At 49.1% G+C, this 26,927-nt stretch overlaps 1 protein-coding gene across 1 annotated transcript in view; it reads left to right on the forward strand.

The window, feature by feature from the left end:
• The window catches only part of LOC134936131 (complement C3-like), a 275,194-nt gene that overhangs the window by 177,497 nt on the left and 70,770 nt on the right, over positions 1–26,927 (forward strand). The window contains exon 17 of the mRNA XM_063931048.1: positions 22,108–22,271. Within this exon, the coding sequence (XP_063787118.1) occupies positions 22,108–22,271 (164 nt within the window). The remainder of the gene's footprint in view (positions 1–22,107; positions 22,272–26,927) is intronic.

Raw genomic sequence — 26,927 nt, forward strand, 5'->3', positions numbered from 1 at the left:
AGTGCTGTACATCACACATAGGACACAGGGAGGCTGATAGTGCATGTACAGGTATAGTAATGGCACCTGCAGTGCTGTACATCACACATAGGATACAGGGAAGTTGATGTCTGCATGTACAGGTATAGTAATGGCACTTGCAGTACTGTACATCACACATAGAACACAGGGAGGCTGATGTCTGCATGTACATGTATAGTAATGACACCTGCAGTGCTGTACATCACACATAGGACACAGGGAGGCTGATGTCTGCATGTACAGGTATAGTAATGGCACCCGCAGTGCTGTACATCACACATAGGATACAGGGAAGCTGATAGTGCATGTACAGGTATAGTAATGGCACCTGCAGTACTGTACATCACACATAGGACACAAGGAGGCTGATGTCTGCATGTACAGGTATAGTAATTGCACCTGCAGTACTGTATATCACACATAGGACACAGGGAAGCTGATGTCTGCATGTACAGGTATAGTAATGGCTCCTGCAGTGCTGTACATCACACATAGGACACAGGGAGGCTGATGTCTGCATGTACAGGTATAGTAATGGCACCCGCAGTGCTGTACATCACACATAGGATACAGGGAAGCTGATAGTGCATGTACAGGTATAGTAATGGCACCTGCAGTACTGTACATCACACATAGGACACAAGGAGGCTGATGTCTGCATGTACAGGTATAGTAATGTCATCCTGCAGTGCTGTACATCACACATAGGACCAGTGCTTAAAGTGGTCCTAGAGAGGTGGTGGAACTCACCCCCCTCCCCAAGAAGAAAAATAAGTAAAGCTATTGAACGGCGCCGAAGGCGCGCGCCGTCAGAAAAGGGGACGTGTCCTCAAAAAGGGGCGTGTTCACACAATAGTAACAATGCCCACAGTAGTAGCACCCCATAATACACATAATGCCCACAGCAGTAACGCCCCTTATACAATGCCCACAGTTGTAGTGCTCCTTATGCAATGTCCACTTTACTGGTAGTGCCCCTTATATAGAACCCATAGTAGTGGTGCCCCTTATGCAATGCCCACAATAGTAGTGCCCCTTATGTCCCTAGCAGTGATGCCCCTTATGAAGTGCCCCCTTTACAATGCCCTCACTAGTAGTGCCCCCAGTAGTAATGCACTTAATGGTAATGCCCCCAGTAGTAATGTTGCCTGTAGTAATGCCCCCAGTCATTTAGCCCCAGTAGTTATGCCCCCTGTGGTAATGCCCCTGCAGTTATGACCCCAGTAGTTTAGCCCCTATGTAGTTTGCCCATTAGTAATGCCCCCAGTAGTTTGACCACTTGTAGGTCAGCCCCTGTAGTTATGCCCCCTTTTAGTTTGCCCCCTTTAAGTTTAGCCCCCAGTAGTTTAACCCTTGTAGTTATGCCCCCCTGTAGTTTGCCCCAAGTAGTAATACCCCTGTAGTTATACCCCCAGTAGTAATGCCCTCCTGTAGTTTGCCCCCAAGTAGTAATGTCCCCAGTAGTTTAACCCCTGTAGTTATGCCCCCAGTAGTTTAGCCACCCTGTAGTAATGCCCTACTGTAGTTTGCCCCCTGTAGTAATGCCTTCAGTAGTTAGCCCCCATGTAGTTTAGCCCCCAGTAGTAATGCCCCACTGTAGTTTGCCCCCAGTAGTAATGCCCTCCTGTAGTTTGCCCCCAGTAGTAATGCCCTCCTGTAGTTTGCCCCCAGTAGTAATGCCCCCAGTAGTAAGCACCTGTTAGTAATGCCCCCAGTAGTAATGCCCCCGTTTGTAATGCCCCCAAGAGTAATGCCCCCGTTACTAATGCCTTCAGTAGTTAGCCCCCATGTAGTTTAGCCCCCAGTAGTAATGCCCCACTGTAGTTTGCCCCCAAGTAGTAATGCCCTGTAGTTATACCCCCAGTAGTAATGCCCTCCTGTAGTTTGCCCCCATTAGTAATTTCCCCAGTAGTATGCCCACAATAGTAATGCCCCCCCCCCCCAGTAGTAATGCCCCCAGTAGTTTGCCCACAATAGTAATGCCCACCCCCCCAGTAGTAATGCCCCCAGTAGTTTGCCCACAATAGTAATGCCCCCCCAGTAGTAATGCCCCCAGTAGTTTGCCTACAGTAGTAATGCCCCCCACCCAGTAGTTGGCCCCCAGCAGTTAGCCCCCGTCAGTAATGCCCCCAGTAGCATGCTAACAGTAGTAAAAGCCCCCAGTAGTAATGCCCCCCCCCCCCCCCCCCCAATGGAAGCGCCGCTACACATAGGGAAAAAAATAAAATAAAAATCACCATACTCACTGATCCCCGCTCCCAGGCCGCTGCAGTCCTTCCTTCCGGCACCCGCTCCTCAGCACTATGAGATGTCTCTCCCATAGCGCACAGTGACAGAGCCGGAAGCCGGAGCTCAGTACTGAGCTCCTGCCTCCGGCTACCGCCGGGCGCCCGCTGGTAACGCAATCCCAGCGGGCGCCCGGCATCTTCCAGCAGCGGCGGCACACAGCGGGTTAGGTGAGCCGGAGGAGGCGGAACTGCGTTCCGTCTCCAAGTGGAACTGACGGAACGCAGTTCCGCCCCGTTCCGGCTCACTTTAACCCCTGCATAGGACACAGGGAAGCTGATGTCTGCATGTACAGGTATAGTAATGTCACCTGCAGTACTGTATATCACACATAGAACACAGGGAAGCTGATGTCTGCATGTACAGGTATAGTAATGTCATCCTGCAGTGCTGTACATCACACATAGGACACAGGGAAGCTGATGTCTGCATGTACAGGTATAGTAATGTCACCTGCAGTACTGTAATCACACATAGGACACAGGGAGGCTGATGTCTGCATGTACAGGTATAGTAATGGCACCTGCAGTACTGTACATCACACATAGGATACATGGAATCTGATGTCTGCATGTACAGGTATAGTAATGGCACCCGCAGTACTGTACATCACACATAGGACACAGGGAGGCTGATGTCTGCATGTACAGGTATAGTAATGGCACCCGCAGTGCTGTACATCACACATAGGACAGAAGGAAGCTGATGTCTGCATGTACAGGTTTAGTAATGGCTCCTGCAGTGCTGTACATCACACATAGGACACAGGGAAGCTGATGTCTGCATGTACAGGTATAGTAATGGCACCTGCAGTGCTGTACATCACACATAGGACACAGGGAAGCTGATGTCTGCATGTACAGGTATAGTAATGGCACCTGCAGTACTGTACATCACACATAGGATACAGGGAATCGCATGTCTGCATGTACAGGTATAGTAATGGCACCCGCAGTACTGTACATCACACATAGGGTACAGGGAGGCTGATTTCTGCATGTACAGGTATAGTAATGGCACCTGCAGTACTGTACATCACACATAGGACACAGGGAGGCTGATGTCTGCATGTACAGGTATAGTAATGGCACCTGCAGTACTGTACATCACACATAGGATACAGGGAGGCTGATGTCTGCATGTACAGGTATAGTAATGGCACCTGCAGTACTGTACATCACACATAGGACACAGGGAATGTGATGTCTACATGTACAGGTATAGTAATGGCACCTGCAGTACTGTACATCACACATAGGACACAGGGAGGCTGATATCTGCATGTACAGGTATAGTAATGACACCTGCAGTGCTGTACATCAAACATAGGACACAGGGAGGCTGATGTCTGCATGTACAGGTATAGTAATGGCACCTGCAGTACTGTACATCACACATAGGACACAGGGAGGCTGATGTCTGCATGTACAGGTATAGTAATGGCACCTGCAGTACTGTACATCAAACATAGGACACAGGGAAGCTGATGTCTGCATGTACAGGTATAGTAATGTCACCTGCAGTACTGTACATCACACATAGGACACAGGGAGGTTGATGTCTGCATGTACATGTATAGTAATAGCACCTGCAGTACTGTACATCACACATAGGACACAGGGAAGCTGATGTCTGCATGTACAGGTATAGTAATGACACCTGCAGTGCTGTACATCACACATAGGACACAGGGAGGCTGATATCTGCATGTACAGGTATAGTAATGACACCTGCAGTGCTGTACATCACACATAGGACACAGGAAAGCTGATGTCTGCATGTACAGGTATAGTAATGGCACCTGCAGTACTGTACATCACACATAGGACACAGGGAGGCTGATGTCTGCATGTACAGGTATAGTAATGGCACCTGCAGTACTGTACATCACACATAGGACACAGGGAAGCTGATGTCTGCATGTACAGGTATAGTAATGTCACCTGCAGTACTGTACATCACACATAGGACACAGGGAGGCTGATATCTGCATGTACAGGTATAGTAATGGCACCTGTAGTACTGTACATCACACATAGGACACAGGGAAGCTGATGTCTGCATGTACAGGTATAGTAATGGCACCTGCAGTACTGTACATCACACATAGGACACAGGGAGGCTGATGTCTGCATGTACAGGTATAGTAATGGCACCTACAGTACTGTACATCCCACATAGGACACAGGGAGGCTGATGTTTACATGTACAGGTATTGTAATGGCACCTGCAGTACTGTACATCACACATAGGACACAGGGAAGCTGATGTCTGCATGTACAGGTATAGTAATGGCACCTGCAGTACTGTACATCACACATAGGGTACAGGGAGGCTGATGTCTGCATCTACAGGTATAGTAATGGCACCTGCAGTACTGTACATCACACATAGGACACAGGGAAGCTGATGTCTGCATGTACAGGTATAGTAATGTCACCTGCAGTACTGTACATCACACATAGGACACAGGGAGGCTGATATCTGCATGTACAGGTATAGTAATGGCACCTGTAGTACTGTACATCACACATAGGACACAGGGAAGCTGATGTCTGCATGTACAGGTATAGTAATGGCACCTGCAGTACTGTACATCACACATAGGACACAGGGAGGCTGATGTCTGCATGTACAGGTATAGTAATGGCACCTACAGTACTGTACATCCCACATAGGACACAGGGAGGCTGATGTTTACATGTACAGGTATTGTAATGGCACCTGCAGTACTGTACATCACACATAGGACACAGGGAAGCTGATGTCTGCATGTACAGGTATAGTAATGGCACCTGCAGTACTGTACATCACACATAGGGTACAGGGAGGCTGATGTCTGCATCTACAGGTATAGTAATGGCACATGCAGTACTGTACATCACACATAGGACACAGGGAAGCTGATGTCTGCATGTACAGGTATAGTAATGGCACCTGCAGTACTGTACATCACACACAGGGTACAGGGAGGCTGATGTCTGCATGTACAGGTATAGTAATGGCACCTGCCGTACTGTACATCACACATAGGACACAGGGAAGCTGATGTCTGCATGTACAGGTATAGTAATGGCACCTGCAGTACTGTAATCACACATAGGACACAGGGAGGCTGATGTCTGCATGTACAGGTATAGTAATGACACCTGCAGTGCTGTACATCACACATAGGACACAGGGAGGCTGATGTCTGCATGTACAGGTATAGTAATGGCACCTGCAGTACTGTAATCACACATAGGACACAGGGAAGCTGATGTCTGCATGTACAGGTATAGTAATGGCACCTGCAGTACTGTAATCACACATAGGACACAGAGAGGCTGATGTCTGCATGTACAGATATAGTATTGACACCTGCAGTACTGTACATCACACATAGGATACAAGGAGGTTGATGTCTGCATGTACAGGTATAGTAATGTCACCTACAGTACTGTACATCCCACATAGGACACAGGGAGGCTGATGTTTACATGTACAGGTATAGTAATGTCACCTGCAGTACTGTACATCACACATACGGCACAGGGAGGCTGATGTCTGCATGTACAGGTATAGTAATGTCACCTGCAGTACTGTACATCACACATAGGACACAGGGAAACTGATGTCTGCATGTACAGGTATAGTAATGACACCTGCAGTACTGTACATCACACATAGGACACAGGGAGGCTGATATCTGCATGTACAGGTATAGTAATGTCACCTGCAGTACTGTAATCACACATAGGACACAGGGAGGCTGATGTCTGCATGTACAGGTATAGTAATGTCACCTGCAGTACTGTACATCACACATAGGACACAGGGAGGCTGATGTCTGCATGTACAGGTATAGTAATGGCACCTGCAGTACTGTACATCACACATAGGACACAGGAAAGCTGATGTCTGCATGTACAGGTATAGTAATGGCACCTGCAGTACTGTACATCACACATAGGACACAGGGAAGCTGATGTCTGCATGTACAGGTATAGTAATGGCACCTGCAGTACTGTACATCACACATAGGACACAGGGAAGCTGATGTCTGCATGTACAGGTATAGTAATGGCACCTGCAGTACTGTACATCACACATAGGACACAGGGAAGCTGATGTCTGCATGTACAGGTATAGTAATGACACCTGCAGTACTGTACATCACACATAGGACACAGGGAAGCTGATGTCTGCATGTACAGGTATAGTAATGGCACCTGCAGTACTGTACATCACACATAGGACACAGGGAAGCTGATGTCTGCATGTACAGGTATAGTAATGGCACCCGCAGTACTGTACATCACACATAGGACACAGGGAGGCTGATGTCTGCATGTACAGGTATAGTAATGGCACCTGCAGTACTGTACATCACATATAGGACACAGGGAAGCTGATGTCTGCATGTACAGGTATAGTAATGACACCTGCAGTACTGTACATCACACATAGGACACAGGGAGGCTGATGTCTGCATGTACAGGTATAGTAATGGCACCCGCAGTGCTATACATCACACATAGGGTACAGGGAAACTGATGTCTGCATGTACAGGTATAGTAATGGCACCCGCAGTACTGTACATCACACATAGGACACAGGGAGGCTGATATCTGCATGATCAGGTATAGTAATGGCACCTGCAGTACTGTACATCACACATAGGACACAGGGAGGCTGATGTCTGCATGTACAGGTATAGTAATGGCACCTGCAGTACTGTACATCACACATAGGACACAGGGAGGCTGATGTCTGCATGTACAGGTATAGTAATGGCACCTGCAGTACTGTACATCACACATAGGGTACAGGGAAGCTGATGTCTGCATGTACAGGTATAGTAATGGCACCTGCAGTACTGTACATCACACATAGGACACAGGGAAGCTGATGTCTGCATGTACAGGTATAGTAATGGCACCTGCAGTACTGTACATCACACATAGGACACAGGGAAGATGATGTCTGCATGTACAGGTATAGTAATGTCACCTGCAGTACTGTACATCACACATAGGACACAGGGAGGCTGATGTCTGCATGTACAAGTATAGTAATGACACCTGCAGTACTGTACATCACACATAGGACACAGGGAAGCTGATGTCTGCATGTACAGGTATAGTAATGGCACCTGTAGTACTGTACATCACACATAGGACACAGGAAAGCTGATGTCTGCATGTACAGGTATAGTAATTGCACCTGCAGTACTGTACATCACACATAGGGTACAGGGAGGCTGATGTCTGCATGTACAGGTATAGTAATGACACCTGCAGTACTGTACATCACACATAGGGTACAGGGAGGCTGATGTCTGCATGTACAGGTATAGTAATGGCACCTGCAGTACTGTACATCACACATAGGGCACAGGGAAGCTGATGTCTGCATGTACAGGTATAGTAATGGCACCTGCAGTACTGTACATCACACATAGGACACAGGGAAGATGATGTCTGCATGTACAGGTATAGTAATGGCACCTGCAGTGCTGTACATCACACATAGGACACAGGGAGGCTGATATCTGCATGTACAGGTATAGTAATGGCACCTGCAGTACTGTACATCACACATAGGACACAGGGAAGATGATGTCTGCATGTACAGGTATAGTAATGGCACCTGCAGTACTGTACATCACACATAGGACACAGGGAAGCTGATGTCTGCATGTACAGGTATAGTAATGGCACCTGCAGTACTGTACATCGCACATACTGTAGGATTCAGGGTTGCTAATGTCTGCATCTTCAAGTATCGTCAAAAGAAAGTCCTAGTTGGTAATATGGATTGATAGGGTGGTTTGGGGATTGGAGGCAGGGCCGGTTCAAGGGCTCTCTGCGCCCCGGGCAGGAAAAGGGGCGTGGCCTAATACAGGGGGCGTGGTCAGTTACGCCCCCTGTACATTGCTAGCGCCGCTTGAATGCTGAGCGGTGCGCGATGACGTCATCGCGCACCGCACAGCAAAAGGTCCTCTCCACGAAGGGAAACTAGACGCTATGCGTCTAGTTCCCTTCGTGGAGAGGACCTTTGCTGTGCGGTGCGCGATGACGTCATCGCGCACCGCTCAGCAAAGTTACTCTCCACGAAGGGAAACTAGACGCATAGCGTCTAGTTCCCTTCACAGGAGGCGGACGGGACGGCAGCGCGCAGCGGAGGCGGACGGGGGACACAGCGGGCAGCAGTGGCGGATCTTGCCACGGTGCGTCGCCCTCCGGATGGCGCAAGCGCCCTCCGGAAGGCGGCGCCCCGGGCAAAAGTCCTGCTTGCCAGTGGCAAGATCCGCTACTGATTGGAGGGTGCGGGTTGCTTATGGTCTGCTGGCATTTGATGTCCTTACTTATGGTGTCAATTTTAGATGTGAAGGAATTGTACAAAGTTAAATGTAGAAAGTGAGGAATTGAGGTCTGGAGGGTGTGGGTAGAGGAGGAAGATTGAAGGTGGAGAGCAGATACTTGGGGTTTGAGGACTGGGAGATGAGGTTCTTGATAAACAACTATTTAGAGAGGGAAAGTGCTGCACTATAGAATGAGAAATGCGAAATGGAAGTTTGCCTTAGAGCAGTGATGGCTAACCTTGACACTCCAGCTGTTGTTGAACTACACATCCCAGCATGCCCTGCTACAGTTTTGCTATTTGGCCATGCTAAAACTGATGCAGGGCATGCTGGGATGTGTAGTTCAACAACAGCTGGAGTTTCAAGGTTAGCCATCACTGCCTTAGAGTGTGATTTCTTCTACTGTCACTCAACAGTTTGTGAACACTATTTCAGCTATCTGCTGTATTTGCAGTGTCATGGTTGAGGTGATCTGCGAGGGTAAGAAGTGAGCAGTGGGAGCAGTGGTAATAGTGAGGGAAATCCAGCATTCAGTAAAGGCTAGGAGATTTAGGGATATCAGAGATATAAAGTCATGTTTGGGCACTCGTTTATTAGAGACAGATCTGGCATTCCGGAGGGCACAGGAGAGAGGAAAGATTTAGTGGGTTAGATGTAAATGAGATTATCAGTGTTGCTGTAGCATTGAGATGAGGTTGATTTGGATGGCAGGGATGATGAAGTGAGAGTAGTGATGGTGTGGTCTTCAGAGCTCAGAAGGGAAACTGCAGGAGGTGGGCACGGAGGGAGTTTGGGGGTAATTCAGACCTGTTTGCTGCTTTTTTGCACAGCAGGCGATCAGGTCTGTACTGTGCATGTATATGCACCGGCGCGTCAGACGACTGCATCGGTGCATAGCAACGGGATGGTGCAAAAAAAGCAATCGCAAGGTGACTGTCATGAATAGGCCATTTGTGGGTGGCAACTGACCGTTTTAAAGGAGTGTCCGGGAAAACCAGGAGGGATCAGGCGTTTGGAGGGAGGGTGTCTAACGTCAACTCCGGCCCCGATCATCGCAGCAGCTGAGTAAGTCCTGGACTGAGCAGAGACTGCACAAACTCATGTTTGTGCAGCTCTGCTACAAATGCGATCGCACACCTGCACACAAAATATACCCTCCCCATGTAGCTGGCAAATACCTGATCGCAGGGCTGCAAAAAATGCACCCTAGCAATCAGGTCTGCATTACCCCCTTAGTGTGATGGAGGTAAGATGAAGTGACAGGGAGAGGAGGGAGGGAGCAGGGCTCAGTGGTGTGGTAACAGGACCATGATAGGGGGAATATGGTCTTTTTTTTTTTAAATAGAGTAATTTTTATTCAACAGCGTTTTTATATATACAGACATTTCAGTGTACACTGGGAAGCACATTGGGGTTACACGTTATTCAAAGCATTATTGTCACCAAGGATATACGTATATTTATACTGATACGAATGACATTTCCCATTTTACAGTTCCCGTGCATTCTTCCCACCATATACATATTTTCTGAAGTCTGTAACCAGGTCGTGTTTCACATACTTAACATTTTGTATTTCCTCCCACCCCCCCACCCAGGACCTGTATTAAAAATTACCCCGTCTATCAGGCCCTAAATAGCCCCCAACCCCTCTACCCCCAAACAAACCCTTTAACTAACTTAAGCCTAGTTACCTAACATATGCGTGGTGTGGTGTGGCGACCAGATATGTAAACAGCTATAATAGAGGAGAGGTGAAGGTCCGGCTCAGCGCCCCAGGGCCCAAATATCACACCGCGGCGAAGGTCGGTGCCTCTAAGTCCGAAGGGCAAGGGATGAGTATGTGGAATTGATCCAAGGAGACCATATCTTCTCGTATTTGGTAAGGGCATTATATTTCATGTAGACATATCGTTCTTTTGTTAGAGTATCGTTTACCAAACCTTTAAAAGCATGTATCGTGGGAGGTCGCGGGGCCATCCACGTCCGCGCGATGCACACCTTTGCAAGGGCGCACATGTTGCGGGCGTACAAGTCTTCCCAGCGGGACCCAGAATCGGGGTCTCCCACCCCCAGAATGCAGAATTTCGGAGTCAGCAAGCTTCTCTGTATCCCCGTATGTTCCAGAATCGACCCGACCCCAGCCCAGAACACCTGCAGCAGCGGGCATTCCCATGTGAGGTGCCAGAATGTGCCTCCGGCAACCCCGCACTTGGGGCAAGCACCAGCGCTATCTGTCCTAAATCTGGCCAGCCTGCTCGGTGTCATGTATGATCTATGTAGAATAAAAAACTGTATCTGTTGAAACCGCAGCGATTTGGTGACCTGGCTCGGGTTACCCAGAGCGCCCTCCCAGTCTTCCCCGTCCATGGGACCTACGTCACTCTCCCATCTCTCCCTAAGACTTGAGAGCGGGTCTGCATGTGTCGTTTGAAGGAGATACGAGTAGGTGAAGGAGATCACCTTAACTCGGCCCAGTGAATGTAGAAATGCTTTCATGGGGAAGGGGAAAAGCGTTGGGGAAGAATCTGCGAATTGCGCCTGCAGGGCATGTCTCAGTTGTAAGAATCTATAGAAGTGAGAGTTCGGGAGTCCAAACTCCTCTTTCAATTGCTGAAATGATTTTAACGTGCCATTGCTATATAGCTGGGACACCGAAACTATCAAGTACGGAGCCCATACCTCCTCACCCCCCAGGGACCCCAGTTCACTGAGCAATCTGGAGTGCCACAGAGAAGTGTCCGGGTCCATTCCCTCGTACCCAAGTAGGGCCTTCAATGCCAACCATATCTTCAGAGCCTGGAAGACAATAGGAGGTGAGAGTCTGGAAGGGTTACCCCCCGCCAAGACCTGTGCCGGGGAAAGACCTGGGTAATAGCATCTAAGGAACGCCCAGCCTAGTCCATCTTCCTCCCCTCCTCGGAGCCACATACCAATGTGTGATAGCTGAGCAGCATAATAATACAGTTGGAAGTGGGGTAATGCCAAGCCACCGTCCCTTTTTTGTCTGGTAAGAGTGGATAATTTTATTCTGGATCTTCTATTGGCCCATATCAAGGACATCAGGACACTATTTAATTTTCTGAAGAACGCTGGAAATATGTAAACGGGGGACTGCAATAGAACATACAAAAGTTTAGGCAACACTACCATTTTAATGAGGCCGACTCTACCCGTCATTGTCAGTGGCAGCTTGCACCAAGCTCTCGATTTGCGCACAACCATCTGTACCACAGGGTCAAGGTTTAAGGGCACAAAGTCCGATGGGTCGTTAGTGACCAGGATCCCTAGGTACTTAAACCGGGCTGTCCAACACAACGGTAAGGATATTTTCGGAGTCTGGGGGGGGGGGCCTATAACGGGCATGATAAACGATTTGGTCCAGTTTATGCGGAGACCCGAGTACCTACCGAAGGTCTCTATGACCTGCAACACAATGGGCATATCCACCGCGTAGTCTCGAAGGAATAGCAACAGGTCATCCGCATAAAGGGCCAATTTGTCAGTGCAGGGACCCGTACTGATTCCCTCAATGTCCGGGTGTGACCTAATCAAACATGCCAGGGGTTCCATGGCTATGGCAAACAGGGCGGGAGAGAGGGGACATCCCTGTCTGGTGCCCCGTGTCAAAGGGAATGAGGAGGAAATGTATCCATTCACCAGGACCCTGGCGCGTGGATTTTGGTATAACAGTTTGACCCATTGTATAAAGTTAGGGCCAAAGCCCATGCTCCTCATAACTCCCCACAGGTATGGCCACTCAACACTATCAAAAGCCTTGGCCGCGTCCAAGGAGACCACGACCTCGTCTGAAGGGAAATCATGAGGAGCCTGCAAAATAGTGTACAGCCTGCGCAAATTAATGGACGTGGATTTCCCGGGCATGAAGCCGGTTTGATCGGGGTGGATTATGGATTCAATCACCGTGTTTATACGGACCGCAAGAATTTTCGCTAGGATCTTAGCGTCTGTGGGAATAAGGAAAATCGGCCTGTATGACTCCAAGAGTTTAGGGTCCTTACCAGGTTTTGGAAGCATTATTAAAATAGCCTCGGACATTGAGGGAGGAAGGCAGTCAGCGGCATATATGTTAACATACATGTCTAGTAGTTGAGGTCCAAAGAACTTAATGTACTGTTTATATAGTTCCGTGGGAATACCGTCACTACCCGGGGATTTACCACTAGGAGCCGCCTCGATCGCCGACATCACCTCCTCCAAGGTCAGAGGCGCATCCAGGGCGTCCCTATCCTCAGGGGAAAGTTTAGAAAGGGGGATATTTGTCAGGTAGAGGTCTAGCTCCTCCCCGGAGCATGTCAGTCGGCTGTTGTATACCTCCCTAAAATAACAGAGGAGTAGCTGTGCAATGTCGGGGGTGTTATCTGTAATGGAGCCGTCGGCGCCGAGCAGCTGCGCTATCGTGGTCCCAGGCCTGTCGTAGTGCACCAGGTGGGCCAACAAGCTACCTGGTCTGTCCGCCTGCATGTATATATTATTGGCCCTGAACAGGAGGGAGCGTGCATTTTTGTCTGAGAGGTGAGCCAGCCAGGCCCCCTGAGCCGTCTGCCAGCGGGCCTTCAGCGCAGGGGTGCCCTCAGTTAGGTAGCGTGTCTCCAGGTCCCTGCACTCGGTCTCAAGCTGTCTTTCTGTCGCCCTGCGAGCCACCTTGCAGGCAGCAATTTTGCCAATTAAGGTACCTCGCATATACGCCTTGAATGCATCCCAAACTACCGGAGCCGGGGCCGTATCTGCGTTATCCGCGAAAAATCCCTCCCATGTGGGCGCTAATTCTGGGCATTCGCCCAGCTGGGCAAGCCAGGATGGATGCAGCCTCCAATATGATTGTCCCTTCTGACAGTCCCCTACCAGTGACAGCACCAGGGGTGAATGATCAGATACCCCTCGTGCCTCGTAATGAGCGTCCATCACGCCAGGCACAAGCTCAGGCGAGACCAGGGCCAGGTCGATTCTGGAAAAGGAGCCGTGTGTACTCGAATAACAGGAGTATTGCCGTAGGGTAGGATTTCGAACCCTCCAGACATCTACCCACTGCATACTGTCTAGAAATTCTGCAAATTTAGATTTGGGAGGAATCAAGTCGCCCCCCGCTCCCTGTCTCGAAGGAGTCCTCCATCTGTCCAAAGAGGCATCCAACACAGCGTTGAAGTCTCCCAGGCAGATGACAGGAGTATGGGGGGAGGAGGCAACGAATGAGGCAGCCTTTTGCAGGACATCGTAGGAGAATGGGGGAGGAACATACACAGACAATAGGAAAAAATTTCGTGAAAACAGTTTGCACTCTAGAAATACGTATCTACCATAAGGATCTGTGTTTACCCTGATCAACTCGAACTGTACAGTCCTCCTTATCATCACCGACACCCCTCGGGAATAAGAGGAGTGTGAGGAATGATACGCCCACCCCACCCAAGGCCTGCGGAGCGATAACAGCCTATTCCCCTCCAAGTGAGTTTCACTCAAGCAAATGATATCCGGGCCATATTTCTTGATCATTTTAAATACTAGGGAACGTTTAACTTTGTTGTTGATGCCCCGGACATTCCACGCCAGAAATTTCAAGGGAGGCATGTCCGTCTAAGTATCAACAGGGACGCAGCTCTTTTAGCAACCACCCGTCCAACCGGTGTTTCGCACCTATAATCATGTCGCCCGCAGGCCCCGAGCCCCGAGCCGGACCCCATAAAACAGTGCAAGCCCACCACACCCTCCAAGTGACAAGCATATAGGCTTCTTAAATTCAAAACGAGCAACATAATAACTGCTGAGAGGCCAACGGCGGCCCCCAAACTTCCCCCCACCCCGTATACCTCCCCGAACTGTGGTATACCCATATCCCTAACTAAACTCTAACCTTGGAGATCCCAAAGCCTACGGCAACACTGTACCAGGTGTACAGATCAAATCAACCCCAATACAAAAACCCTTTTGTACGTTAATGTCACTTCTCAGCAAAGTCCAGAACCATTAAGCTAGAGGAAGCTCCCTGGACTTATACTTGCGGAGTGTTGGCCCATATAGGAGGGCGACCCGGTGTCAGTCTGGAGCCAGCTGGCGGTCCCCCGGAGCATACCTGTCCAGCCAGGACGCTGCCTCCCTCGGCGAGCCGAAGAACTTTGTCTCCCCGTCCGCCACCACGCGGAGCCTGGAGGGGAACAGCATCGAGTAGGGCAGATTCAAGTCTCGAAGACATCTTTTGATGGGAAGAAACTGGGCCCGGTCTTTTTGAACGTCCGCTGCGAAGTCCGGAAATGCCGACACCCTGATTCCATTCCGGAGTAGGGGGCCCTTCACACGGCCCAGGCGCAGGACAGAGTCCCGATCCTTGTAGTGCAGGAACTTTGCAATAAAAGTTCGTGGCGGGGCGCCTGGGGGTAGAGGCCGGAAGGGCACCCGGTGAGCCCACTCCACTGCGAACTGGGAGGTGAAGGATTCCGCTCCATATGCCTCTTTTAGCCAGGACTCCAGGAAATCTTCAGGGTTTGCCCCCTCCTCCTTTTCGGGGAGGCCCACGAATCTCACATTGTTTCTGCGGAGTCTGCCCTCCATGTCCAGGAGTTTAGTTTGCATTGTCGCGACTTGCTGTGTGACTGCAGACACCGATCTCTGTAGAGGGCCACTGAGGTCCTCCAAGTTGGAGACCCTTGTCTCGGTTTCGCCCACTCTCTCCCGTATTCGCTGGACGTCCTGCCGCATCAATGATAGATCACACTGTACCTTCTCCATTTTGTCCGACAGACGTTGTTCGCTGGCCGCTATAGCCTCCAGGACCTGCTGGATGGAGGGAGCGGGTGGCTGTGTATTCGCCCCCGAGTCGGCCCCGGCCGAGGGATCCATTCTGGCAGGGGGGGAGGTCTTAGGTGATGGCTGCGTCGACTGGGTTGCAGGCTGTCGTGCAAACTTCTCCAATTTAGCAGCGGCAGCGCTCTGGCCACCCCTCACCATCGTATCAATGCCCAGCACAGCTCAGAGTCTCGATATTCAGTGTCAAGAGGTATAGCAGTAGGGTGGTAAATGCAGTATCAGCAGCTGCCGGGCACTGGGAGAGCCAGCTGCCAGGCCAGTGGGAGAAGGGGGGAACCAGGTGAATTCAGTGGTATATAAATATAAATGTAAATCCAATATGTGGTGTTCCAAGGATAAAGGCAGGAGCAGGGCAGCTAGGGCCAGTCCAAGCTCCTCCAGCCCAGCACGATCTCACACTCACTGCACCCTGCTGTAAGGAGGGAGGGAGGGAGGAAGCTACAAGCAAGATGGCCGCCCAGCACATTTATCATTCCCTCCTCTCACCCTGCACCAGCCTTCAGGGGAGCTGACTTTTTCCTGTGTGGAGCCCTGGGGGTGCAGGAGTGAGGTGTCGCTGTCCTCAGGAGCCGCCAGCCGCTGTGTCCGCCTCCGGCGCGGGATCGCGCGCACGCGCGCACACGCGCACACGCGCCCGGCAGAGCTCCAAAACTGAGGCCGGGGATTGAGTTGCGGCCTAGGCCCGAAGTCCGGGCGGCCGCTGGCGCGGGCCGGGAGTGCTCGTTTCGGGTAGTAACTGTGCCCGCTGCCTCCCCAGTACTGATAGGCAAGAGGGGGGACCAGGGAAGACCGCAGTATAGAGCCCCAGGATTGATTCAGGATCTTTTTCCAGGGAGCTCCTCGATCCTGCTGCCTAGTCCCTTGCTGCCGTGGCCACGCCCCCCGGGGAATATGGTCTTTAAGCCAACCTAATGCATGCCACTATTGGTCGGCATGCATTAGGTCGACATGAATACTACAGAGAAATGGGATGTATTAAAATCACTGCTAGTTAAAAATATTCGCAAATTTATTCCCACCAGCAGCAAAAAAAGAAAAAAAATCCCAAACCAATGTGGCTTAACAAAAATATAAAGAAACTAATGGACAAAAAAAGATGAGCATTTAAAAAATACAAATCTGAGTGGGATTCGGACTATAGGGATTGTAACAAAATATGCAAAAAAGGAATAAGAGCGGCTAAAGTAGAAATTGAAAAACTAGTGGCAAAGGAAAGCAAAGCAAATCCCCAAAAATGTTTTAAATACATCAACAGCAAGAGATTAAAGAAGGAGAGTATAGGCCCTTTAAAAGACAAGTTGGGAGTCTTAATCAAAAATGATAATGACATAGCGAACAAACTAAATGAGTTTTTTTCAACGGTATTTACCAGAGAGGACCAAATGCAGGGTCTAACACACAATCTCAACAAAGATAATGTCCCACCGCTAAATGCTTATTTTAGTGAGGAGGTAGTCTGTGACCTATTAAAAAATTTAAAGATTAATAAGTCGCCTGGTCCCGATGGAATTCACCCAAGGAGCTGTACGCCGAACTAGCAAGACCACTATTTTTGATCTTCATGGATTCAGTTAAATCAGGTATGGTTCCCAAAGACTGGCGTATAGCAGAGGTAGTGCCGATATTCAAAAAGGGGAGCAAAGCTGTACCGGGTAACTATAGACCAGTTAGTTTTACATCTATAGTTGGGAAAGTATTGGAAGGTATTCTAAGGGATAGTATACAGAAGTTCATTGAAGCCAATAAGGTCATTAAAAGGAACCAACATGGATTGTGAAGGACAGATCATGTCAAACCAACTTACTTTGCTTTTATAAAAAAATAAGTGCGAACCTTGACAGGGTAAGGAGGTGGATGTAATTTTTTTAGACTTTGCCAAAGCTTTCGACACAGTTCCACACATGCGACTTATCTATAAGATTCAAGAAATAGGGCTAGGGAGCACAATATGCACTTGGGTCAGAAATTGGTTGGATAATAGGGAGCAGCGCGTTGTGGTTAATGGATCATTTTCAAATTGGACTGAAGTGCTAAGGGGTGTGCCACAAGGGTCTGTACTTGGACTACTATTGTTCAACATCTCCATTAATGACCTAACAGTAGGTCTAGAGAGCATGGTGTCAATTTTTGCTGACAATACCAAGTTGTGTAAGGTTATAAATACAGAGGGAGATGCTGAGTCTCTTCAGAACGACTTAGTTAAACTAGAAGCATGGGCAGCAAAATGGAGAATGAGATTCAATACAGACAAGGGTAAGGTAATGCACTGTGGTAGCAAGACCAAAAATAACACTAACATACTAAATGGAGTAATATTAGGGGATTCTGTACTGGAAAAAGATGCATAAATGGGGAATTGATGCAAGGGACGAGAGTGTTATACTCCCATAATATAAATCACTAGTGAGGCCACATCTTGAATACTGTGCACAATTTTGGGCACCATACTACAAAAAGAATATCCTGGAGCTAGAAAAGGTTCAAAGGCGGGCGACCAAACTAATTAAGGCCATGGAGACGCTGGAATACGAGGAAAGGCTTGCAAGGCTAGGCATGTTTACACTGGAAAAGAGGAGACTAAGAGGGGACATGATCAACAGCAACAAATATATAAGGGGACAATACACAGAACTTGCAAGTGACCTGTTTTTAATAAGATCAGCACAGAGGACATGTGGACACTCGCTTAGGTTAGAGGAGAGGAGTTTCCGCACAATGAGGCGAAAAGGTTTTTTCACAGTAAGGACAATACGTGTTCGGAATTCCCTGCCTGAGAGAGTAGTAATGGCGGACTCAGTTAACACCTTTAAGAATGGGTTAGATAAATTCCTATTGGATAAAGATATTCAGGTATATAGTGCTAGACAAGCATTATAGTTAATATAACTAGTCCTAAAATAAAACTGCATAGGAGACCACAAACAGGTTTGAACACGATGGACAAATTGTCTTTTTTCAACCTTAGATACTATGTTACTATGGCAAAGGTCGACACATGAAAAGGTCGACATGAGTTTTTCATCGTTTTTTTATCTTTTTCATACTTGACAAACCACGTGGACTACGATTGGAAACAGTAACCTGTGCCGAGTGCGGTGGTAGTGGAGAGAGGCACCTTGGCTGAAGCATGGCGAGAGGGGACACAGTGCACTAATTGGGCTTCCCGGTCACTTTCCGAAGAAAACGACACCCCCCAAAAAAAACCTTATGTTGACTTTTTTCCATGTCGACCTTTTCCAAGTCGACCTGATAACCACGTTGACCTTTTCCGGGTGTCGACCAAGTGCCTGTCGATCAATAGTGGTCGACCTACTGAGTGTCGACCTAAATAGGGTTGGTCCCATAAACCCATTCCTAGAAGGGAAAAACATTATGAAAGTAGAAGAACGGGAGAGGAGGAAAAGGGAAGTGGAGGAGAGGAAGGCCGACAGATTAAGGGCGGGATGTACTAAACTCCCCCGCCGCATTCTTTGACTTTTCTCAGCGCTCCTTGTCATATCTTTGCGGCTACTGGTCTCCGCTCCGCTCCCCGTTGCTCCCCCCACGCTCCCCGTCTTCATTCTCCTCTCTCTGCCATCTGATCCACATCATCACCGCCGCGGCCACTGAGTCCTCCGCTCTCCGTAGAGCTTGGTCGGCATTGCGCACCCCCTGGCAGTTGCGCATGTGTCACAGCTTCCTGGCCGGCGCACACTGGCTTGTGGTACGCCAGATACTGAACCCTGAGAGCGGAGGACTCAGCGGCCGCAGCGGTGATGATGCGGATGGCAGAGAGAGCAGAATGAATATGGGGAGCGTGGGGGAGCAACGGGTAGCGCTGGGCAGTGGAGTGAAGACCAGTAGCCACGAGGAAATGACAAGGAGTGCTGAGAAAAGCCAAAGAATGCGGCGGGGGAGGTTAGTACAGATGGAGCCACGGTTATCTTGGCTTCTCTGCTGCGCCTAGGCACACCATGGTTTATTAGCATAAGACCTTCATCTATTGTTCTCAGCTGCAATACAGTACAGAGAGAACAATACATCGGAGGATTAAGTCTGACTGCCCTGCCTCAATTAATCCTATTAAAGGGCAAGATAAAGATGGCTCCATCTGTACATCCTGCCCTAAGGAAGGAAGAGGTGGAGAAGACTACAGGGAAATAACATGGATAAGATTTATATGGATATTTCCAATATGGCTAATTCCGATCCCTGCCTATATCTGAAATGACATGTGTCTCCTCTCCCTTGTGAATTAACATGTCTATCATACAGTATCTATATTGCATTCTAAAAAGTTATAGACAGAATCTGATTGGTTGCTTTGGCAACATCACCTCTTTTCAATTTTAGAAACTTTAGTCAATTGACCCCACAGTGAGAGCAGTTGGGGTATTGTGCCCTGGCTCCCACTGCGTGCGCATACCAGTTATGGGACAGACCTTCTGTCATTATTTTATAGATTTTATATTTTAGCTTGACACAATGTTGTGATCCTCCCATTGCAACATTTTTATTTACTGTAAATGCACTTTTCCTTGCTAGCATTTTTTGGGATGGTATTGGCATCCTGGTGCTTGGGATGCCGCCAGTCAGAATACCGACAGCGCAGGGGTGTTTCTAGAGAGGAGGAGGCCGGTGTGTAGGCTCAGTCTGGGTCCCTCCTGCCATTTTCCCTGTGATTTTCGATTCTCTTACTGCGCATGCTCAAAACACCGGGAAAATGGCGATGCACCTTTTTCCCATTGATTCCTGCAGCGCTGCTGCTGTGCCGCGGGACCCCAAATGGTAAGTATTAAAAATAATGGTGCAGGGTTTGCGGTGCGGGCTCCCTCGGAACACAGCACACATAATACATATGCCAGTGCATCAGCTGCATCCTGATGTTCAGGATCCTGACAGCAAGAAGGTACGTATGCTACCCCTAATCCATAACCTCCCTAACCCTCCTTACCAGCACCTTACCAGCAGCCTGACCCTAACCCTCCCCCCTGCAGCCTAACCCTAACCCCCCCCCCCCCACCCCCCTTGTTGGTGCCTAACCTTAACCCCCCGGCAGCCTAAAACTAACCCTCCCACCCTGCAGAGCTTAACCCTAACCCTCCCTCCCAGCAGAGCCCGACCGTAAACGCCCCCCCCCCCCCCTTGCAGTCTCAACCTAACCCTCCCCTTTGCAGCCTAAGGGGTGTATTCAATTCCTGTCGGATCCTTTCCGACAGAAAGGACCCGACAGGTCAGTATTCAATGAGCTGCCAAATATCTGTCAGATTTGGCTGCTCCCAACAAGTCTCACAAGTACCTGGGGAGGTAGAAGCCGCTCAAACCCCGTGCTGTCACGTCCGGCGGCCGGGTCCTCTATGCTGAGTACCAGTGTCCGTCCAGGCTGCTACTGCCACTGCCGTGCTGCTGCCACTAGTCACCCGTCCCCACTCCTCTCCTCACATGGTCCCCGCTCCCCTGTCTCATCTCCCCAGTTCCGACAATGTCAATCCGACTTTAAAAAAAGTCGGATTGACATTGGCCCTCATTCCGAGTCGTTCGCTCGTTAAATTTCTTATCGCAGCAATTTTCCGCTTAGTGCGCATGCGCAATGTCCGCACTGCGACTGCGCCAAGTAATTTTGCTATGAAGGTAGTATTTTTACTCACGGCTTTTTCTTCGCTCCGGCGATCGTAGTGTGATTGACAGGAAATGGGTGTTACTGGGCGGAAACAGGCCGTTTTATGGGCGTGTGGGAAAAAATGCTACCGTTTCCGGAAAAAATGCGGGAGTGGCTGGAGAAACGGAGGAGTGTCTGGGCGAACGCTGGGTGTGTTTGTGACGTCAAACCAGGAACGACAAGCACTGCACTGATCGCAGATGCCGAGTAAGTCTGAAGCTACTCAGAAACTGCTAAGAAGTGTGTAATCGCAATATTGCGAATCTTTCGTTGGCAATTTTAAGATGCTAAGATTCACTCCCAGTAGGCGGCGGCTTAGCGTGAGCAACTCTGCTAAAATCGCCTTGCGAGCGAACAACTCGGAATGACCTCCATTGTTGGAACCAGTGCCAAAACTTGTCGGATTTGTCAGCGGAACTCGTGTATCCGCGGCTAATCCGACAATCCACGCGGTTTCCGATAAGTCGGGAATTCCCGACTTGTCAGAAAAAACGGCCCCCTATTGAATAGGTCGGAACCCTTTCTGTCCTAAATCTGTCGGAAACTGCCAGCTTTCCGACAAGATGGCAGCTTCCGATACTTATTGAATATACCCTTAAATCTAACTTCACGCATCTTACCCCTCCACAGTCCGGGAACACCGATCTGTGTCGGGATCCCGGCATCTATTCTGCACACTGAGCAGTGTAAGGATCCCGAACACCACATTTTTTGTAATGTACATTCGGTAAGAAAATGTCGTAGTAAGCCTCAAATTTACATTTACTATACCAAATTTTTTTGGCAAAAATGTAAAGATTTCATGTGGATCTCTTACATTATTTTTGTTTTGCTATATTGTGCTGCTTACACAGACTTTATTAAGAGCAATTTTTAAAAAGTGTTACTTTTACTATGCTTTGTGCAGATTCCCTGCCAGTGGCTCATTGTTTATGTATGTTATTTTGCATGATTTGTCCTGACATCTCTTCCTACATTCTATTTTTTTATCAAGGGAATAATCATTGGGAGGAGTCAGGCTCCCACCACTTATCCCTGGAGGCTACATCCTATGCGCTCCTCACACTTGTGAAGTTAAAGCAGTTAAAGCAGGCTGGACCATTAGCCCAATGGCTAACAGAGCAGAGATTCCATGGAGAGATTTATGGATCAACACAAGTACGTAACTCTTGCATTACAGAAACTCTCCCTCTTTGGCTACTGTCTGCTTCTTAGTGGAAGATTCCCAAATTACATTTCATTAAAATGGTGAAATTGTGTAAATATTTTATGAACATCTCACAGATGACTTACCATAAAAACATGTTGGCCCTTATTGAATAGTTGCCAGTTGCAGGCAGAAGAGTGATTCAATTGATTCCCGTAGATTTAAAGCAGTAATAAGGCAGGACTGTAAGTTACAATACAAACAATAGCAGGACTTGGCGCTACAGAAAAAATAATTCAAAATACAGCAAGCATACATTTATAAAACACAGGAAATATACGAGGATCTTGGATGGACAAAGCCTTTCTTTTTCTATAATTCGTAATATAAATGTTGATTTCTACTCATCCGATGAAGATGAGATTCCTGCTCATAAAAGTTTTTTTTTCTCTGACGTCCTAGTGGATGCTGGGAACTCCGTAAGGACCATGGGGAATAGCGGCTCCGCAGGAGACTGGGCACAAAAGTAAAAGCTTTAGGACTAACTGGTGTGCACTGGCTCCTCCCCCTATGACCCTCCTCCAAGCCTCAGTTAGATTTTTGTGCCCGAACGAGAAGGGTGCAATCTAGGTGGCTCTCCTGAGCTGCTTAGAGTAAAAGTTTAAATTAGGTTTTTTATTTTCAGTGAGTCCTGCTGGCAACAGGCTCACTGCATCGAGGGACTAAGGGGAGAAGAAGCGAACTCACCTGCGTGCAGAGTGGATTGGGCTTCTTAGGCTACTGGACATTAGCTCCAGAGGGACGATCACAGGCCCAGCCATGGATGGGTCCCAGAGCCGCGCCGCCGGCCCCCTTACAGAGCCAGAAGAGCAGAAGAGGTCCGGAAAATCGGCGGCAGAAGACGTCCTGTCTTCAATAAGGTAGCGCACAGCACCGCAGCTGTGCGCCATTGCTCTCAGCACACTTCACACTCCGGTCACTGAGGGTACAGGGCGCTGGGGGGGGGGGCGCCCTGAGACGCAATAAAAACACCTAAGAGGGCAAAAAATGCATCACATATAGCTCCTGGGCTATATGGATGCATTTAACTCCTGCCTGTTTTTCCATATAAAAGCGGGAGAAAGGCCGCCGAGAAGGGGGCGGAGCCTATCTCCTCAGCACACAAGCGCCATTTTCCCTCACAGCTCCGCTGGAAGGACGTCTCCCTGACTCTCCCCTGCAGTCCTGCACTACAGAAACAGGGTAAAACAAGAGAGGGGGGGCACTAATTGGCAGATAATCAAATACAGCAGCTATAAGGGGAAAAACACTTATATAAGGTTATCCCTGTATATATATATATATATAGCGCTCTGGTGTGTGCTGGCAAACTCTCCCTCTGTCTCCCCAAAGGGCTAGTGGGGTCCTGTCCTCTATCAGAGCATTCCCTGTGTGTGTGCTGTGTGTCGGTACGTTTGTGTCGACATGTATGAGGAGGAAAATGGTATGGAGGCGGAGCAATTGCCTGTAATAGTGATGTCACCCCCTAGGGAGTCGACACCTGACTGGATGGTCCTATGGAAGGAATTACGTGATAGCGTCAGCACTTTACAAAAGACTGTTGACGACATGAGACAGCCGGCAAGTCAGTTAGTACCTGTCCAGGCGTCTCAAACACCGTCAGGGGCTCTAAAGCGCCCGTTACCTCAGATGGTCGACACAGACCCAGACACGGACACTGACTCCAGTGTCGACGGTGAGGAAACAAACGTGTTTTCCAGTAGGGCCACACGTTACATGATCACGGCAATGAAGGAGGTTTTGAACATTTCTGATACTACAAGTACCACAAAAAAGGGTATTATGTGGGGTGTGAAAAAACTACCCGTAGTTTTTCCTGAATCAGATGAATTAAATGAGGTGTGTGATGAAGCGTGGGTTTCCCCCGATAAAAAACTGCTAATTTCTAAAAAATTATTGGCATTATACCCTTTCCCGCCAGAGGTTAGGGCGCGTTGGGAAACACCCCCTAGGGTAGATAAGGCGCTCACACGCTTATCAAAACAAGTGGCGTTACCGTCTCCTGATACGGCCGCCCTCAAGGAGCCAGCTGATAGGAAGCTGGAAAATATCCTAAAAAGTATATACACACATACTGGTATTATACTGCGACCAGCAATCGCCTCAGCCTGGATGTGCAGTGCCGGGGTGGCTTGGTCGGATTCCCTGACTGAAAATATTGATACCCTGGACAGGGACAGTATATTATTGACTATAGAGCATTTAAAGGATGCATTTCTATATATGCGAGATGCACAGAGGGATATTTGCACCCTGGCATCAAGAGTAAGTGCGCTGTCCATTTCTGCCAGAAGAGGGTTATGGACGCGACAGTGGTCAGGTGATGCGGATTCCAAACGGCATATGGAAGTATTGCCGTATAAAGGGGAGGAGTTATTTGGGGTCGGTCTATCGGACCTGGTGGCCACGGCAACGGCTAGGAAATCCACCTTTTTACCCCAGGTCACCTCTCAGCAGAAAAAGACACCGTCTTTTCAGGCTCAGTCCTTTCGTCCCCATAAGGGCAAGCGGGCAAAAGGCCACTCATATCTGCCCCGGGGCAGAGGAAGGGGAAAAAGACTGCAGCAGGCAGCCTCTTCCCAGGAACAGAAGCCCTCCCCCGCTTCTGCCAAGTCCTCAGCATGACGCTGGGGCCTTACAAGCGGACTCATGTACGGTGGGGGGTCGTCTCAAGAAATTCAGTGCGCAGTGGGCTCACTCGCAAGTGGACCCCTGGATCCTGCAGGTAGTATCTCAGGGGTACAAATTGGAATTCGAGACGTCTCCCCCTCGCCGGTTCCTGAAGTCTGCTTTACCAACGTCTCCCTCCGACAGGGAGGCGGTATTGGAAGCCATTCACAAGCTGTATTCCCAGCAGGTGATAATCAAGGTACCCCTCCTACAACAGGGAAAGGGGTATTATTCCACGCTGTTTGTGGTACCGAAGCCGGACGGCTCGGTGAGACCTATTTTAAATCTGAAATCCTTGAACACTTACATACAAAGGTTCAAATTCAAGATGGAGTCACTCAGAGCAGTGATAGCGAACCTGGAAGAAGGGGACTATATGGTGTCTCTGGACATCAAGGATGCTTACCTCCATGTCCCAATTTGCCCTTCTCACCAAGGGTACCTCAGGTTTGTGGTACAGAACTGTCACTATCAGTTTCAGACGCTGCCGTTTGGATTGTCCACGGCGCCCCGGGTCTTTACCAAGGTAATGGCCGAAATGATGATTCTTCTTCGAAGAAAAGGCGTCTTAATTATCCCTTACTTGGACGATCTCCTGATAAGGGCAAGATCCAGGGAACAGTTAGAAGTCGGAGTAGCACTATCTCAAGTAGTACTACGACAGCACGGGTGGATTCTAAATATTCCAAAATCGCAGCTGATTCCGACAACACGTCTGCTGTTTCTAGGGATGATTCTGGACACAATCCAGAAAAAGGTGTTTCTCCCGGAGGAGAAAGCCAGGGAGTTATCCGAGCTAGTCAGGAACCTCCTAAAACCAGGCCAAGTGTCAGTGCATCAATGCACAAGGATCCTGGGAAAAATGGTGGCTTCTTACGAAGCGATTCCATTCGGCAGATTCCACGCAAGAACTTTTCAATGGGATCTGCTGGACAAATGGTCCGGATCGCATCTTCAGATGCATCAGCGGATAACCCTGTCTCCAAGGACAAGGGTGTCTCTCCTGTGGTGGTTGCAGAGTGCTCATCTTCTAGAGGGCCGCAGATTCGGCATTCAGGACTGGGTCCTGGTGACCACGGATGCCAGCCTGAGAGGCTGGGGAGCAGTCACACAGGGAAGAAATTTCCAGGGCTTGTGGTCAAGCATGGAAACGTCATTTCACATAAATATCCTGGAACTAAGGGCCATTTACAATGCCCTAAGTCAAGCAAGGCCTCTGCTTCAGGGTCAGCCGGTGTTGATCCAATCGGACAACATCACGGCAGTCGCCCACGTAAACAGACAGGGCGGCACAAGAAGCAGGAGTGCAATGGCAGAAGCTGCAAGGATTCTTCGCTGGGCGGAAAATCATGTGATAGCACTGTCAGCAGTGTTCATTCCGGGAGTGGACAACTGGGAAGCAGACTTCCTCAGCAGACACGACCTCCACCCGGGGGAGTGGGGACTTCACCCAGAAGTCTTCCACATGATTGTGAACCATTGGGAAAAACCAAAGGTGGACATGATGGCGTCCCGCCTCAACAAAAAACTAGACAGATATTGCGCCAGGTCAAGGGACCCTCAGGCAATAGCGGTGGACGCTCTGGTAACACCGTGGGTGTACCAGTCAGTGTATGCGTTCCCTCCTCTGCCTCTCATACCCAAGGTACTGAGAATCATAAGAAGGAGAGGAGTAAGAACTATACTCGTGGCTCCGGATTGGCCAAGAAGGACTTGGTACCCGAAACTTCAAGAGATGCTCACGGAGGACCCGTGGCCTCTACCTCTAAGAAAGGACCTGCTCCAGCAGGGACCCTGTCTGTTCCAAGACTTACCGCGGCTGCGTTTGACGGCATGGCGGTTGAACGCCGGATCCTGAAGGAAAAAGGCATTCCGGATGAAGTCATCCCTACCCTGATCAAAGCCAGGAAGGATGTAACCGTGCAACATTATCACCG

The sequence above is a fragment of the Pseudophryne corroboree genome, chromosome 6 (genome assembly GCF_028390025.1).
Source record: "Pseudophryne corroboree isolate aPseCor3 chromosome 6, aPseCor3.hap2, whole genome shotgun sequence".
Classification (NCBI taxonomy): Eukaryota; Metazoa; Chordata; class Amphibia; order Anura; family Myobatrachidae; genus Pseudophryne; species Pseudophryne corroboree.